Source organism: Chroicocephalus ridibundus, chromosome 3, assembly GCF_963924245.1.
Source record: "Chroicocephalus ridibundus chromosome 3, bChrRid1.1, whole genome shotgun sequence".
NCBI classification, from domain to species: domain Eukaryota; kingdom Metazoa; phylum Chordata; class Aves; order Charadriiformes; family Laridae; genus Chroicocephalus; species Chroicocephalus ridibundus.
In genome coordinates, this window is record NC_086286.1 from 92,635,828 (window position 1) to 92,653,266 (window position 17,439).

Here is a 17,439-nt window from a genome sequence, read left to right on the forward strand (position 1 = left end):
TTTGGAGTCTTCCCACCCATATGCCTGTGGTACTGAAAGAATTTTATATAAGGTTTCAGTCTTTGCAACTTCATTTTATCGTAATGTTTCTGCCTCGTTGTTCTAACCACATCAAAGTGTTGCCTCATTAGTACAGGAGGCCCTGTGGTAGTCGTCTCCCAGTAAGCTCAGGATAGAGAATGAGGACACAAACTCCCAGTGTTTAACTGGTAAACTGTTCAGAGATGGCAAAGCTTTTTATTATGTTGGCTCTTTTTCACAGTTGTGATTTGTGAGCAGTAGATTCAGAGTAATACTTCCATTTCCACAAGAGATGAATGGTGGAGTATTGGTTTTGTTATCATACCATTAGATGTTTGATGACTCCACCTCAGCATTTCTCAGAATCTGGGGAAGGAAGAGGTATCCTTCTCTTGCAGCAGATAAGTGGAGAGGACTTTATTCCATGCAGCTTAGAATCACTAAGACTTCTGTGTTGTCTTTTTTTCATTGCAGATAGCTGCTGCTTTATGGTGGTATTATGTCTCTAAAGGAATTGAATATTTGGATACAGTATTCTTCATCCTGAGGAAGAAATTTAATCAAATTAGTTTCCTTCATGTCTATCACCATTTCACCATGTTCACCTTGTGGTGGATTGGTATTAAGTGGGTTGCAGGTGGACAAGGTGAGTTCACTTCTTCCCATACCGTTTTTATTGGACACAAGGGAGAATTGTTGTTGCTTGGGAGCAATGGAAAAAAAGGTTTTGTGGACTTAACATTATAATATACAAGACTGTAAATAGCACTGAAGCAGTGTAGTAGCTTTAATGTGTAAAGTCTTCCTCTGTGGGAAACGTGGGGGAGGAAAAGATAACAGGGCAATAATCTAATGAATTGCAAAACTTTTTTTTTTTTCCTCATGGGCATCAATTGCAAGCCTGAAGTTCTGTCTTCAAAATGATCCTTGTTCTGTATGAAATGGAAAGATGAACGTGTCTTGCCTAACTTTAATTTTTGCAGATACAGAGAACTGCAAAATGTAATTACAGGCCACAGTCTGTGTGCAAATGTAATGAAGTTAATGGAGACGTTATTTTGGCATTGTATCTGAGTTTGGGGTTTGCTTTCTTTTTTATAAAGAGGCATGTATGAAATTCTGAAACCTTCCCTTGAAGGTTCTTCCTTTCTAAAGCCCCCATCAAAGAATTTTATTGCATTGTACTTGCCACATCCTCCCTTGCCTGCATTGTACCCTTGTTTCTGTTGTTTTGCCTCGTGTGTCTCAAATTATAAGCTCTACAGAGATGAGGCTTCAGGGAAGATACCCTGTTTTGTTTGTAATGTGCTTTGTAGGCTTCAGACACTGAAAATAACATATAATAAAGACCATACCAAAATTAGTATTTTGGGTTTTTTTGCCAAACCACACTAATACTTACTGCATGGGGGGTTTATGCTTTCATTTACTATAGATATCTTGTACTGAATAGGTAATCATATTTAAAAGAAGAAATATTTAAAATTAGTATCTTTGACTATCCTTGAATTTCTTGCAAGTAATCTGCAGGATGCAGGTACTCAGTCAGACATTTCATGATCTTTATTTGCCACTGCACCCTTAAAATAAGTTTGTTGGAGACTGGGTCTTACTTAGAAATTCCCTGGATATCTCAAAATGCCCTCTCCCTTGTTATCTTTTCAGACTTTTCATGCTAAATATCAGCAGTTTTCAATACGACAGTTGCAATAATAATTTCCAAAAATTGGAAATAAATTTCCAAATTTATTTCAAGTTTTGGTGTTCTTGCACTACCACTTAGTTTCTAGCCCCTGCAAAAGGAAAAGCAACAGTTGCTCTTCTGCATTTATGTAGCACTACTGCATAAATGCGAATAGATCTGTGTTCTTCTGTTTTCTAGATGATAGCACATTGCCTACATAGACAGATCTATTATAAACTAGACCCCATTATAATTCACTGGGTCTAGACCACGTGGACATCTGAGCTGTTTGATGTCAGCAGCTATTGTCTGTGTTGCCCTAATCTTATACATTATAGCCATTTTTAGCCTCTCTGGCAGAGTAGGAATACCTTAACAAGATATAATTTGTTTCTGTTAAATGGCTGCTAATCTTGACAGAGCAAAGAGATCTTAATGCAAGTGAGAACTGTTGTCTTTGTTTCCAACATGGATCGTTCTGGAAAAAGTTATACTATTACACACTTACATAGTTAAGAATGCTGGACATTTTAAGTCATAAGTAAGGAAACTAAAGATGACCAATTTAGACAAATTCACTTAGAAATGCCCTTAAATGTCTTATAACCACATGTGAAGTTTTGATTTGTATGATTTTTTAGCCTCTTTAATCAGATTTCCACATGAGTTTCTTGACTTCTTGCTAAGAAGTGAACCTTGTGCGTTTAAGTATAGTTTAAAAGATTAAAGTTCAGAACCTGATACTTTACATTGTCAGATACCACTTCTAATAATCCTCTAGCAAAACTATTGCACTTATACTGCAACAACTAATGTGGAATCCGTGTGATTTATGTCTGTTCAACAAAAATCTTACAAAAAGCTTTTGCATAAGTAGTTCCATGGAAGATGTGACATACTACTTACACAAGCAGCTATTTGTGTCAGCACATGTTGGCAGTCAGGTCTGTACTGTCGAATATTTCAAACAGGGAAGCCTGGTATGCCCCGTGCTTTATAGTTTTTACTATCACATGACAAATACTAGAAAAGACTTCTTTCTTTTTTCAAAATTACATGACAATCTTCCCTTCTGTTCCTGGACAGCTTTTTTTGGAGCTCAGATGAATGCGTTTATTCATGTCATTATGTACATGTATTATGGATTAGCTGCCTGTGGCCCTAAATTTCAGAAATACCTGTGGTGGAAACGATACTTGACCATATTGCAATTGGTAAGTAAAATTTCTCCCTTTATCTCAGAAGGCATTACCTCTGAGTGGACTTGCATTTTCAGAGCTTTGGTACAGATGCTGCTCCTTCCAAAAGTTCTCAGCTGTCTGATACTCACAGCTCAAGTTAGAATACTACCTGGAGATGGAATTATTTCTTTCATTTCTTAAAAAATATGCAGCATAGCGAGTAAAGTCTGATACTACTTTATTGTTTGTTTCAACTAAATTGCAAAAACCTGTTAAAAAAGTAGAGAAAAATCCAGATTTCTTAATGTCTTCTCATTTTCCTGTTTTTGAAAACTGCTGCCAGTTACTGCAATAAACTTGGTGTGCCTGGTCAAGCATATGTGCGCATGCCTGATGTGATAGTCAAATACAGCTTCCCTACCACCTCCCAATTTAGCAGTTTTCCTAACTTAATGCGTCAGTATACATTGGTGAAGTCAGACCTACCGAATACATCCAGACCTTTTTGATTCTATATTTTCTGTCTTTCAGGTGCAGTTCCATGTGACTATTGGCCACACAGCCTTGTCTATTTATATTGATTGTCCTTTCCCTAAATGGATGCACTGGGGTGTCATTTTCTATGCTGTCACCTTCATTTTCTTGTTTGGTAACTTCTACTATCGGACATACAAGCTGCCCAAGGAACCCGTAAAGAATGGCAAAATAGCAAATGGTGCTGTTGCAAATGGAGTAAGCAAACCAGAAAATAATGCAGTGGTGGAAAATGGAAAAAAGCAGAAAAAGGGAAAAGCAAAAGGAGAGTAACTTGATCCAGGCCTTAACCGTTGTTGGCAGTGAGGAACCTCCAGTTTGGTTTATAAAAGGAAGAAAAAAACCACTATCTGTACCAATTAACCTTAGGTTACTGAAGAGCTAGAACACAGGTATTTTCATTATTTATGAAGATTGTTTTAAGAACAACACTAAAGTTGAATTTCTATTGTAATTATGTAATTATCATGCATATGGTCTCTGTGTAAACTTGTAGACTGCTGGTGTTGGTGAATGTAAGGAAGAATTGCAGTTGATTCCATGTTTAGCAGTCCAAAAGTTAATACTACCATTGATACAGGCAGTTTTGTTGGCACCCACATTTCTTTGGGCAAGGGAGGGGAAGGAAGTAGCGTTTGGATACTTGTGTTTTCTTTCCAGAAAATTATTAAATTTCAAATTATGATGTATTATCTAATCAGAATGCGCAACTTTTCTTGTCCTCCTTGGAGAGTATCTTCAGACACATTATGTTTATGTGCGGTCAGAACAGTGTTTGACTTTTCAGATGTTACTTGATTTAACTGAGTGTCTGTTACTGTTTTATTTTTTCTTGTGTGGAAATATACCTACCTCTTCATCTGCTGAAAAGAATATTGAGCATTAAATAACTGGTTTCTGAAATATTGAGTCCTCTAATATAAATATCCACTAACACTTATTCAGGAGAAAATACGATTTCCTGTGGGAGTAAAAGGTATCTTTTTGGTCAAGTCCTCGATAACCTTTTTCAATGTAAACTTAAATTTTGGAGTGGTACTTTTAGTATGGCTAAGTGAAGAAAACACTTCAAGAATGTATAAATATGAAACGATACATTGTTTGAAACAAGCAGCGGAAGTAGGCCTGCTGCTTGTTGTCTGTGACCTGCATTAAACCTATGGTGCTGACTCCTGAAAATGGTAAGATATTACTATGGTGGAGAGAAAAAACAATATGTAATTCTGTTTAGAAATGCTGTGTTTATGGATAGCTGTGCTAACTACAAGACAGTCGCTTTATTGGGAGAGAGAATTCGGTTAAAAAGTACTAAATACAGCAAACATAAAATAATGAAAATGTGTTACTGCTTGATATGCATCAAAGCTGTTTAGGCACTTGTAGACAAAGTATTGCTAGTAGTCAGGCCACCGTTTTAATGTGAATGTCAGAGATGGGCTTCTAAAAGCCTGTTCCCAAAATATTCTTGGCTATTTTCAACCTAATTGACAAAGTGATTTTGCTAATCATTTTTTAGTCAAAACTGCTTAAATAAGTAGGAGCCTTTTAGATGGCTTTTGATCTGATGTGGTACGTTACTGGACTTCTTACTGCTCCTTTTGTGAAGAAAATATGGAAAGAGTTATTCTCCTTCCAAATAATGTGATTACTAAGAGAGATGTTTTGAGCTGCTCACCATGCAAAGGGTATAGGACAGGTGGAATCAGAAAACGTATCCTGAACTCCCAGGTTCCTTGCTCATCACTGCAAGAGCTGGGTTGTTGCTGTCTAAATGCATTCCTCCCAGGTCTGGTCAAAAACATACTCATCATTAGTGACAAACTTGCATCTGGCAGGTGATGCCGTTGTTGAAGGAAAAAAAGTACATGGAGCTGTAGGTGTAAAGTGTGACACGTTTAATAATGTTTGCATCTCGATTATCCATTTGTCTGTTTATAATATGCAAGCAGGTCACATCTTCTGTGTCTCAGGTTTGTCTCTTGTCTTGTACTGAAAACTGTCTGAACCCAAAATCAGGTCCTAGGAACAAAAGGATTGGATATAGTCTTGTATTCAGAAAAAAATCCTAATGCTGGTGTTGATTCAGCTGGAAGGTGGTTTATCCATAATCTCGACCGCTGTGGATTCTATGGCAGAATATAGGGTTGTGAAAGAGTGTTTCTGCTGAGCTGTAATGCATGTGGCCATTAAGTTTCCTATCTGCTGTGTCCTGTGCTTCTTCCAGCCTTTGTACTGATGCTGTTGGCATTTGCATAACTCTGTGTGTTTATGTAGTGTGGTGCAGGGAAGAGAGATAGTGGTCTACCCTTCCTTCTTGGACAAATGCCACTACCCTTAACCAAGCCAAAATGCTGGCTGACTGGGTAACTTTGGAATGGCTAAAGGAGAAAATAACGATGGAGCAAGCTAGCAGATTTATAACACATCTGTTGCTCCAAGGTGGTGGCTGGTGTAAACACGCTTACCCCACTATAAATTCAAGATAGCTCACTCCACTCTGATTATGGGGTAGCTTCTTTCTATTTGCCATGGGATGTGGGCAGATAACTTGTAAATCTGTGTCATTCCTTGTATTGTGTTAAATTGGTTGTTTGCTCTGCCTTTCTTTCAGTAAGCCAGATCAAGTAAACTGATACTCTTAATGTGATCTGCCTCTGAAAGAACATACCGAGAAGTATTCCAGTACAGGTTCGGTTGTGTCTTTGCTACACTTTGTAAAGTAAGAAGTATGTCTTGCATGTTGGCAAATATTTGAATAACCGAAAGTCAAATTTTGTCTGCCCTCATCATGCATGGAAGCTGCTTAAAGTTGATAATAGCTTGAACCTTATTGGCAGAACTTGAGTAGAATCTTACCCTGAAACGTTGGGGCACTTGGTAACTTTTAAGAAAAAAGGGAACAACGCATTGTGAGAATGCATGCATACATACAAATCATGTTGTCTGGCCCTGGGGGTAGGACCAGTTTGAGAGATTTCATGGAAAAAAAAAAAATAATCGGGTATTAAATTGCTGGAACACTGCTGTTTTGACTTCATCTTATGCAATATCTTTCCTAGGTATTGCATCTTCTGCAAGACCTTTCCTAGGTCTATTTATGATATATTTGATTGTTCATGTGACTTGAGTCCCATTATGATCTTGAATATAATGGCCTTATTAAATGTGCATTTTTGTAGGCATGGTCTTGAGTGCAGTACTTCTGTTTCTGACTATGCAGCCAGACTCACAGAATACAGGGCTGAGCTGGTACAGCCTTTTCTTTTTCAAAATTCGAGGCAATGATGCACATGTGAGATAGTGCCAGATTCATTAAAGTCATCATTGAGTCCAAGGCACCTCAGAATTTTGCCATGAAAGTAATAGAATATATGTATAAATGTGTGTGTTTCCTATACACAGAACTGAAATTTAAATTATAAAGTCTACTTTGCAAGTTGATTATTTTATTTTATTTTATTTTATTTTATTTTATTTTATTTCTAAATGCTTCCAATTTATTTAAAAATTAAATTAAACCATTTGGAACTTTTCTCTTTTGCCAATGAAAGATACTCTCTTGCTAACAGTTCTGAAGCTCTTGGACCAGAGTCTCATAATTATTTGATGCCATATAAGTGATACCATTTAATTTAGCTTCATATCTAGCAGTGACAGTTGTTGGATTCTTTTAGCACTTTGTCAGTGTAAAATCTATACGTGTGTGTACACGTATGTGTACACATACATAGTGTGTGTGTGTGTATATATATGGGTTCTTAGCAGGTTCTTTCAGTATGTGAAGTAAATTATATTTCTTTAATGTGAAGCTGTCAGGAGCTAATAGAATAGTTCCTACAGCTCGAGCAGTAAAATGAAGCAGTTTTCATTGATCCATAGATCCAATATCAGTCTTACGGACATAAATAGTATTTGTCAGTCGTTTTAGACATAGGATGGCAGACAAGCCACAGCCATTTCTCCCAGTGTAATAAATATTTTGAGGCATCTCAACTCAGAGGAGCTGAGGAATTATGCTGTTTTATAGTAGTGATCATTTTGGGAAACAGTAGGAGTAATTTGCTCCAGGTAAGTCTTTGAAGTCCTTGCAATCAAATCCTCTGTTTAACAAAACACTTTTTAAATAAATAAATGTTTCTCTGTAAGTTCAAAAGCATGGCCTATTTGATTATATGACCATTAACTACTTCCAGCTCCAGATCAAGAGAAAAAGATGAAGGCAAAATAAAAATGCTGCACATTTTTTTTCAGGTTAACCTTAGGGCACGTTTCTTCAGAATAAGCGCTTGACCTCCATGTGCTGGGGGGGCAGGTAAGAAAGGAGTAAATAGCTATTGTGCCGAAAGGTCTCACTCCTAACATAATTTATGAGCACATTTGCAATCTCATAAAAGCTTGAGTAAAATTGTTCATGGTGCATAAAGTTAAACCTTGCATGAAGTTAGTGTGGGCTGAGACTCATAATGTTTAAACAGGTATTTAAAATTAGATGTGTTTCAGTTAAAACTTGAAGAGAATGGGGAGCTTATGAAGTATCTGGATAGTGTATTCATCTTGGTTAGAAGCACAGACTAAGCCAATTTGTCACCTAGAGCAAGTCACCCATAGGACATCTCATTGTGTTGTGGTCTGATGAGTCGGCCCTTTTGATAATGTAAGCAAGCAGTTGGAGCTCCATGGAAATCGGTGGGGTGTTTCCCATTTACCTCAGCAGAGCATGTTTAACCCTAAAGAACAGAGGAAATACTTGCTTTTTGCCAATATTCCAGAAGGATGAGGGAAATGTATGGTTCAGGATGCTGCTTCTGCGTAAGGTGTTCATGCTTTTGTAAACAATAAAAATAAAAATTACTTTTTTTTCATGCTGTTTGAGTTTGTTTTTATGCATACCATGGAATGTTCTTCTGTGTCCCATCTTGCTTTGAGATGCTTGCTAATTTTACAGTCTTGCGCAGGTTGTGTTGTTGTAATCTGTTATGTAGCCCAGAAGTTTGAGAGAAACACTTTTTTTTGGCACATCCTCCCATTTTAAGATTTAGGGGACTTTCTAGTTTTGGATATTGCCCCAAAATGGTAGTCTAGTGGCTTTGAAGTCACCCTTAGGGAACTGACTGAAAATAGCTTGTCCGTGTAAACAAAAAACAAGTCTCCTGGAATATATTTTGGCTGTGCAGCGCCTGTATCGGCATCACATTTGGTGTAAATGTCATCTGAAGACTGGGAGAAACTGGAAGTGTCAGATGGAGTTGGCCTTTGCTTCTCTCCCAGTGTGGCTTTTGCCTTGGATATACAGGAGAGGGAGGGAAGGATCAGCAAAGTGAAAAATGGACGTAAAGCCTGAGTATAATGGTTCTCCCTAAGAAACCTTATCAATAAGTCTTCTGTCTTGAGACGGTGTTGGTAAGAGAATCTGCATGCTGTACTCAAGGCTCCAGATTGTTTGGTCTTGGAAATACTGAAAATTAGGAATACAATTAGCCACGTGGTGTAGCTTTTGCTGGACAACACATTGTGTTAATGTGATGTCTCTCATCCCGGAGAATCTGGAGCGCTCTTGGCAGTAGGTGTAATTCACGATTACGTGTTGCTGTGTATGATAATTTCCTTCATAGCTAGTCCACAAGGTATGATCTCTGTAATCAACCTTATAATACCAAGTTGCACCCATGTTGCACTCCTAGCACCGAAGTGCAAATAGCTACTCTGGATATCAGGCAGCAGAGGATGGAGTCTGCCACCATAGCAAAATATGGTGTGGTCAATTATCTCTTGCATAATTCGCGGATGTTGCTTCAATTCATTGCTTACACCCTCTCTGAAATCAGAAAATACACAAAGTGTTCAGAGCGGAATTTGTCTCTTAGATGACTAACATACGCTAGTGGCAGGCATTCTGTTCGGGTGCCTTTTCGATAATACTTATTCCCCGCCAGTAATTAAAAATAAGCACACATGATCAAGTTAGATTCATCGGATGATTGGAGAGAACGGACTGGATCCTTTGTTTTTCATGCTTGGTTTTCTTTATTGTGTCACTTGCTGCCTAACATCCAGGAAACTGGGGCTTGGGGAAGGGTTTTACTACCTGTTTGCTTGCTCAGCTGGAAGCACTGGAGTTACCCGAGGAGAGTGGGTGAAGGCACGCTGTAGTCTTAGGCGCAAATGAAGTGTGTACTCAAAGACAGTTTTGAAGGCAGTACTTTCTTTCTATGGACTAGTGCCTTTCGGTGTCTTTTTATGCTTGAGACTTCTAGGTAGCCTAATGAATGCGCACACACTTTTCTGCTGATTGCCTGATCCGTCAGTGACATCGCATTTGACTTAATTACAAAGATGCTTATTGATGGGCAAGATTGTGGCTCTTTTGATCATCGCGGTGCCAGTTGTCCAGGGCCTGATTAGTGCACGCTGGTCGGATAGTATTAAAACAGTGCCAGTAGTTTCTGCCAGAGCACCATACAGGCGGTACAGCTTTGAGAGGAAAAAGCTATTTGCGTTTTGATTCAACATGTGGGAATTGGTAAGAGCTCGTATGGCATCACCGCTACCTGTCCAATCAATATCAGGTAGGTTTTAGTCTGCTAAATGAGAAGAAATCTTTGATTCTTGAAGAGATTCAAAGATAGATGTTGTCTGTCCTCATCTTTAGGTTGAGAGCTGTCATTCTTGCAGTGGTATCATCTTAATTTGTTTTATGAGAAAACCACCTTTGTGCAGGTATCTTTTGGAGTGTGTTTATGAGAGAAAACTAGAGAAATACAAGAAATAACTTGGACCAAAAGCTAGAGAACATGGAGTAGTTGCTCTTACAGTTTTTGCCCTTGCCTCTGGATGTTGCAGGAGTTTAATGACTACTCTATAACTGTTACTGCTGTGTATTTATTATTTATAGGTGCTGTAACAGTATACAAGTAGTGTACTTGTGCATAAATACATTCTGAAGTGCATAAAAATTGCATTAAATTACAATAAAGAGAGCTAGTTACCTAACCACAAATGCTTGTAGTGGACGTAATGACGAACGTCGCAGTCCTGCATTGGCAGGACTCATGAATAATTAATATTTACTCTGTATTTTCTGATTAGTAATCTTTTTCAGAGCTTTTGAGGAGCTTCTTGCAATAACACAAAGCTCTGTGAAGATGAAAATAGCTGTAGAATTGCTAGATATCTATTTTGCAGAGCTTCTGTTATTCCTTTGTTTCTTTTTTAGAAATTTGTCTTCAGCTCAGGTGCTTGCTTACTAAATTATTCCAGAGTGGGATGTACCTCATGGAAAGATCTTGTAGTGGTTGCAAGTGAGTGAAATGTTAAAATGGGCTCCGGGGTGTTGTACAGACAAGGGTTTCAAGTCCCTGGCATCGCCCGGGATGCTGGCTTAGTCTCAAATGCTCTTCCTGGGCACAGGGAACAGCATCCTGGGTCCACGCAGACCATTATGAATTTTCTTTACTGGAGAGCAGATTCTTCCCTGGGATTAGGTGTCTGACCTGGTTTCCACACATTTGGCAGAAGGGGCAGGAGAAGTCCTTGGGGTGAAGAGGAATTTTTATAGTTTGGTTTTTTTTTTTTTGCAGTTCTGCCTGCTCTCAAAACACCAAACGTGGCAGGGGGCGTTGGGACATTTTCTGCTGACAGCTTGAGGTACAGAGTTTGAAGACAATGCGCTTCTGAATTCAGTGTTCGTAGAGAGTCTAGCATGCTTTTCAGTTCTTAGTTGCTCGACATAAACCGAATGTGCTAGAAATACTCCAGCTAAATAGTCGGGGGTGGGGGGGGAACAAAACAAAACAAAAAACCTTTTAGGATTTCTTCAGAAAATAAGGCTTTATGTAGTAGCTAGTTTTTTACTGAAAACCTCCCCTTTTTTCCCCCCTTTGCTGTCTTTAACCACTGTGCATGCCTTTCTGCTCTGCTGGGGTGGCTCCTTGGATGAAGATTGCTCTGTGTGTTCAGGAAATAATTTACTGCTGTGATTTGTCACTGGGGCATTTGAAGTGACTTCTCTTACGGTCTGACATACCTAATAGCAGCCGCACAGTCTGAGCAGGTTGACTGGAAACAATACTTCGCGTATAAGGGTCTCAAAGCATCATTACAAAATGGGGTGTTAAAGGAACAGCTTTTATTAAATTTATGTCTTCCTGGTTAACAAATATGGGGCTACAAGGACAAACTCCAGTTTTGTATTCTATGATACGAAGGCGTATTGTACACTCATAACCAGAGCTCGTGGCTGCGAGAGATGGAGAGTTTACTGCGCTATAAAATCACGTTGTTAGAGATTTTATACTGAGCTATCTCTTCTGTGATCAGAGTTTAATAAAAAATGGATTTTTATATAAATCTGACTTTTGTTGTTTATTTCAAAGTCAGGTAACGAGTACAAATATTTTCTTGCACAGGCAAAAAGTCTTTCTGACTTTTTGATGCTTTTTGGTGAAGTCCTAGGTGAAGTTTCACTTATTTCAGGGAGAATTTTCACCAGCTAAGGGCACTCTGTGAGACGAACAGAATTTATAAGAGCTCACTTAGCATGTAAACCTCACCTCACATTGCACACTAAGAAATTCAAATAATAATAGAAAAATAAGTATTAAAACCTTTTTTTTTTTTCCTATTTAGATTTTTTTTACAGACTTCAGGATGATGGTATAATTACTTTAGTAAAATACTAGGACAAGCGGTGGCTTGTCTTAGTAAAGGCTCAGATATGAGATGGTATGTGCAATACTTCTAGCTTAAACTCTCTGGAATGTCTCTGGTTGCACCAGCACGGCAGAATACACCTGTAGCGCTGAGCAGTCAGCGTTAAGTTGCCCATCTTGCAGCTCTATAAATCTCTCGGATCTGGAAGGCATCGTCTAAACCCTGCTGAAAACTATAGAGGGTGCTGATTTACTAAAATCCTTCAACCCAGCCATTAGTACAAGTGTTTGAATTCTAAATGATGCAAGCTTGTATTTATTTTTTTTCATGCTTACACATTACCTTGCAAAAGTATGGTTCCTTCTAGCACCTGTTTGAGGCAATTTGTTATTCTTTCAGCATGTTGAGTCTTTGACCTTACGAGCCTCTGGTGTCCTGTCCCTGGCTACCAGGGAGCAGTACTGGGCTCTCCGCGGTTCATTGCCGGTATTAGAAGAGCTGCCGCTCAGCGACTCTAGTAGGTGATGCATTAAATAGAATGAGTTAATTTACTTGTCTGTAATGTGTTTTTTTTGGAATTTTAATGACTGACTGGGGCCTATGGGTAGGTATTTTAACCTGACCAACATAGTATTTTCTTCACATCCTATCTTGGTGCATGTTTTTCATAGGGGGTGGGAACATATGCTGGGTTTCAAGCAGTCGCACAAAGCGTTAGCGGTTTGCTTGCTTTTGAATTGCAAGGCTGCTGAAAAGAATGCGTTGTTTTAGCCAGACAAGTGATTTCTGGGCTCTGTTCTCAATTTAAATTTCGGTGTAGCAATTTTGGCAGCATAACCCATTCAGGCAATGTAGTTCTTTTTTTGTTTAGTCTTTTTTTGTTTATTAGAACGGACATAGAACGCTGTACTCCTTCACTGAACGAAACTCCCTTTGTAAGCATAATTCTAGACACCGAAATTAGGTATCAACATTATTATGGCCTGGTAAGCAGTGTATTCTGGGTCTGAATTATAAATTAAAAAAAAATTAATTCCATAATATGCCAGAAAGTAGATATAGTCAACAGCTTTTTTTCCAGCACTGTGTGAGACCAGGATATAGAGATATGTGCCATTATTAGCTGCAAAAGCCACGTTTAGGGACCAGGAATTCAGGGGGAAAAAAAGCCAGGGGTTATTTTTTCATGTGTGTGTGTGTCTTAAGTCCCTGATTTAAATAAATAAATATGTTTTTTTAAGTCATTACATTCAACATAACTTTGTCATCTCTTTCTTCAGCACTGAGGAGTAAGATAAAGAAGAAAAATCCCTGAAGTGTGCTCACTGAGGTTATTACTTACTGTTCTTTTTGTGCCCTCTGCTATTTTAGTAGCAGCAGCAACTGAATTTAGAAATGTCCTCATTATTGCTTACTAATACTGTTTATTTTTTAAAAAATCAGTATCTCAGGTTTTAAAGCCCAAGCTGGAACCTGTTTCTCTTTGTCGCTTAGATAAAATAGGCTTTACGGTGGTGAAGAATGCTTTAGAAAAGAGATTAATGACATACTCGGGGGCGGGGGCGGGGGGGAAGGTGGGCTAATTGTATTTCTTGATTTCTTTTTTTCAGCTGTTCCAATGCAGTCTGAACACTTGAGCCAGAATTTCAGTTTCTGAAGCTGGAAATTCTGGAGCAGAAGCAGCGTGTCATGTTAGCAAGGAGGAATCCATACAAGCCCAGCGGGATAGCCCTGGCGTCCCGTGGAAGGTGAAAGAAATCATAGAAATATTTGGCCCTGACCCCCTTTTAGAATTACAACATTCTCATCGCTGGTCATTCCTAATTTTTTGGGACTGGTTTACCTTTGGGGACTTAACTGGATTGACTGAACAGCAATTTAAATAAATAAATAAATAAAAATAACAGGCGCTGAATTTCTGCTCCCGGCAATTTAGTGGGGAAGGTGAAAATTCCCGTAGCTGGAAACCGCATCCGAACGTTTTCTAGGTGGCACTTGGATTTAGCAGGTTTCGCACAACCTGCGAGCTGTGAGCGGGTTGCGCTGCACAGGGAGGGATAGGGGTGAGCGGTGGTGAAGGCGCAGCCGGCTGGGTGACGCCTTTCACTGCAGTGTTTCCTTGGGAAAACTCGGAGCTAACCTAACCGCTGCTGTTCTCTGAGGAAGAGCTAAATAATGTTCTGGCATCAATAGTTAGGGCGTTCCTGCAGCTCCGCCTCCTTGCCTTTAAAAATTTAACTGATGGGCAATGTCAAAGTGGCTTTTCTGGTGTCCACCTACTGCCAAAAGCAAAAGCTGCTCTTTCGTGAGCTTCTCAACATCAGTAAAAAGACCACTTTCGGGTGTTTAGCTTTAGGATGTCTTTTACCTTACCAGGGAAAAAAGGCCAAAGGAGAGACCTATAGTTTACCTGGAATGGCTACTGTGCTGTTTCACGGCAGGAGGTTTGTGTGTTTCCCAGTGGCTACAGGCGAGGATGAGAGAGGACTGAACAGGTTTTGAGCAGACACCCTTTCTGCAGTGTGGTGTCATGCCTTAACAATAGCCTTATCCCTCCTGGCAGCGCTATAAAGTAAGGGGATTACTTATTCAACAATAAAAAGCGGGGTAGGCAATTTGTGTTAGTGCTGCCTCTTTGTTAATATTTTTTTTTTTCCAATAAAAAAAAAATAAAAATTCACAAAGTGGTTGGAATACTTGGTAAACAACCAACACCAAGACTTGCAAGAACTTGGGTAGCGATGACTCTCTCCTTTGATCCTGTTCCTTCCGCAGCCGCGGCAGGCTGACACAGGGCTGCCGCTCTGTCTGCAAGCTCTCTACGGGGCTTGTCACACTGAGGGACTGGCAACGAGGTCCTCCTGGCCACCGCTGCCTCCCTGGGCACGGCCGTACAGAGATCTGGCAGAGCTTTTGCTCTCCTGCCCGTCCCCAGAGCAGCCTGAATCTTCCCGTGCGACGACTAACCTGCAACGCGCCGTTTGTGCTGGCACAAATTGCAGTTTCTGGTCCGGGATAAGGGACCAAATCAGTTTGCGCAGCATCAAATAGGAATTTCGCTGAATGCTGAAAGCAAAAGCCAAATCCCGCTATCTTGTTCATTAGTAACACAATCTTTTTAATTTGGGATGTAATTAGCTTGCATCATAAAAGTTTTCTAGATAAGCCTTTTCTAACAAACAGCTGAAAAGCAGCTGTATGGAAATATTCATAATGGCGTGGAACAAAGCTAAAATGATTTTTGCTTTAAAAACTTCTAACACAACTGCAGTTGTGTTAACCATAAAATCAGAAAGTGATTACGTTACTTCTGCTACGTGTGTCTGGATATACACGAGCACGCACCCCATTATAGAAATTGTGATGTTGCACTTCTCACTTTGTCAATCCTTCTGTTTCTAAGGCACATGAATCGTCTCCTGTTGAGCCTATACAGGCTCTCTCCTGTATTTCTGATGTTAAAATGAAACTAATCTGATGTTGCTGTATTCTGCTGCAACTCTCGCAAAGTAAATTTTACAAAACCCCCAACACCTTCCTGGTGTTACTAAGGAGCGGTGCGTGGTACGTCAGTTCAGCTGTTTGTATGCAAGCCCTAAAGCCTTTGTCAGCTGCATGAGGGCAACCCTTCGTTAGCTTTGATGATCTCTGAGCCACAAGAGGGAGATTTTTATTTTTTTTTATAATGCCAGAGAACTGCTTTGTCTTGCAACTCCGGAGCTCGTAAAGCGCCGTGCTGGTCATCAGCTGATTTTACCGTGGGTTTTACATGAGTATTTTATCACCCTCTAATGAAGACTGACAGTGTGACTGTACCACACCTGGCAATGAAAAATGCTACAAATAGAAATCGGCCCAACATTTGAAATGCTGTCAACAGCTCGGCGACCAGGCTGGTGGCTCCCCCCCGAAAGGCTCTTCCCCTTGGTGGGGTCTGACCCCTTCCCCTCGCCTGGAGGGCAGGAGTCCCCATCACAGCGGTGGCCCTTCTCCGCTCCACCCCTTCTGTTCGTTCCCTGGTTCCCAGCTGAACCCTCTGCTCGTGCCCATCGCTTGTGGGAAGGATTGACCAACCTTCTTGGGAAGCTTCTGTGGCTTCCCCCCCTGCCACAGAATCGCTGGGTAAGGCAGGAAAAGGTGCCAAAACCTCACCAAGCAACGAGGAAACATGAGCAGGTTGGGTCTTGGTGTCGCCCAGGCTGCCGAGCGCTGGCTGTGCAAGGCGGGCCTGCCCCTCGCCTGCTGACAGCCCCACGTTATCTCCCCTGCCATCCTTCCCATCGGCTAATTTTGCTCGGCTCTGCCGCTGACTCAGTCTATTAAATGGGCGTCATATTTTATTACAAACCTGAGCTGATTAATTACATGCTGTTAGGCAAAAAAAAAAAAAAAAAAAAAAATGCAGGGCAGCTGTAGAGGGGGGTGATGATGCAATGGAGGTGCAAACAGAAAAGTTGTCCCTTCTGGAAAGGGAGAGAAAAGGATCAAGGAGCTGAACGTAACGAGGAGAGCTGCTCTGCCAAGTGGATCAGTCACCGGAGGCGTTGGGGAAGTGTGGCTGAGTGTGGTGCCCACCCACCACGCCAGCCCCCGGTGGCAAGGCTGGAGAGATGCAGAGCTCCTCGTTCCTCTTAAAGAGTAGTCATTGCCATCTGTGCTAATTTAAAAAAAAAAAAAAAAAGCTGTAATGCCTTTTAGGAAAGATTCTGAAGGTTCTTTGAAACGGTGAGCGGCTGGGCTGGCCGGGGGGATGCAGCACAGCAAAGAGGAGGGTATGGAAGCACGATGCTCCCGCAGCCCCAGGTGTTCCTCCACCCGGCAATAAAACAAGGGGAGGAGGTGCCCACACGTCCTGGCTTTCCATTTAGATCCGCAACGGAACTTTGCAGCCTGACTGCACATCGGCATTATAACTTTGCAGCCTAATCAGAAAAGGGCAAGGCACCCCTTGGTGGGGAGAGCCGGAGAGTTCTCAGTGGTTTGGTGTCTGAACGCTGTCTGTGGGGAGGGAGGACATGGCTCCAGCCCTTCGCGGGGAGCAGTCACAGGGAAAAGCAGGCGTGAGCGAGGTGCTTAAGGCAGGGGAGGAGGGTGCCTGCCCGCTGCCAGCCCTGCCTCTCGGGGCGCAGGCTGGGAACGCCTCTCAAAAGAAGACTCCATGAACACCCCGCCAAAAGAACCCCACAGCCCTTTTTAAAACCTTTTGAAATCTATGGGTCCAAGGCGAAAGCGGTGTGGTTTTAGAAGCCGGGAACATCAGTAGACGAGGATGTGAGTCACTCCAGCGGCCCTACGCAAAAGGGATGGCAGCAGGTATCACGCTGAAATTACCATGGGTGGCAGCTCACGCCCTTTGAAGCGCTGCCTAAG

The 17,439-nt window shown here is 40.8% G+C and overlaps 1 protein-coding gene across 1 annotated transcript in view; it reads left to right on the plus strand.

Annotated features, from left to right (window-relative positions):
- The window catches only part of ELOVL4 (ELOVL fatty acid elongase 4), a 34,336-nt gene extending 27,454 nt beyond the window's left edge, over positions 1-6,882 (plus strand). The window contains exons 4-6 of the mRNA XM_063330111.1: positions 496-667; positions 2,792-2,919; positions 3,418-6,882. Coding sequence (XP_063186181.1) covers positions 496-667; positions 2,792-2,919; positions 3,418-3,693 — 576 coding nt within the window. The 3' untranslated portion in view covers positions 3,694-6,882. The remainder of the gene's footprint in view (positions 1-495; positions 668-2,791; positions 2,920-3,417) is intronic.
- The last annotated feature ends 10,557 nt before the right edge of the window (positions 6,883-17,439 follow it).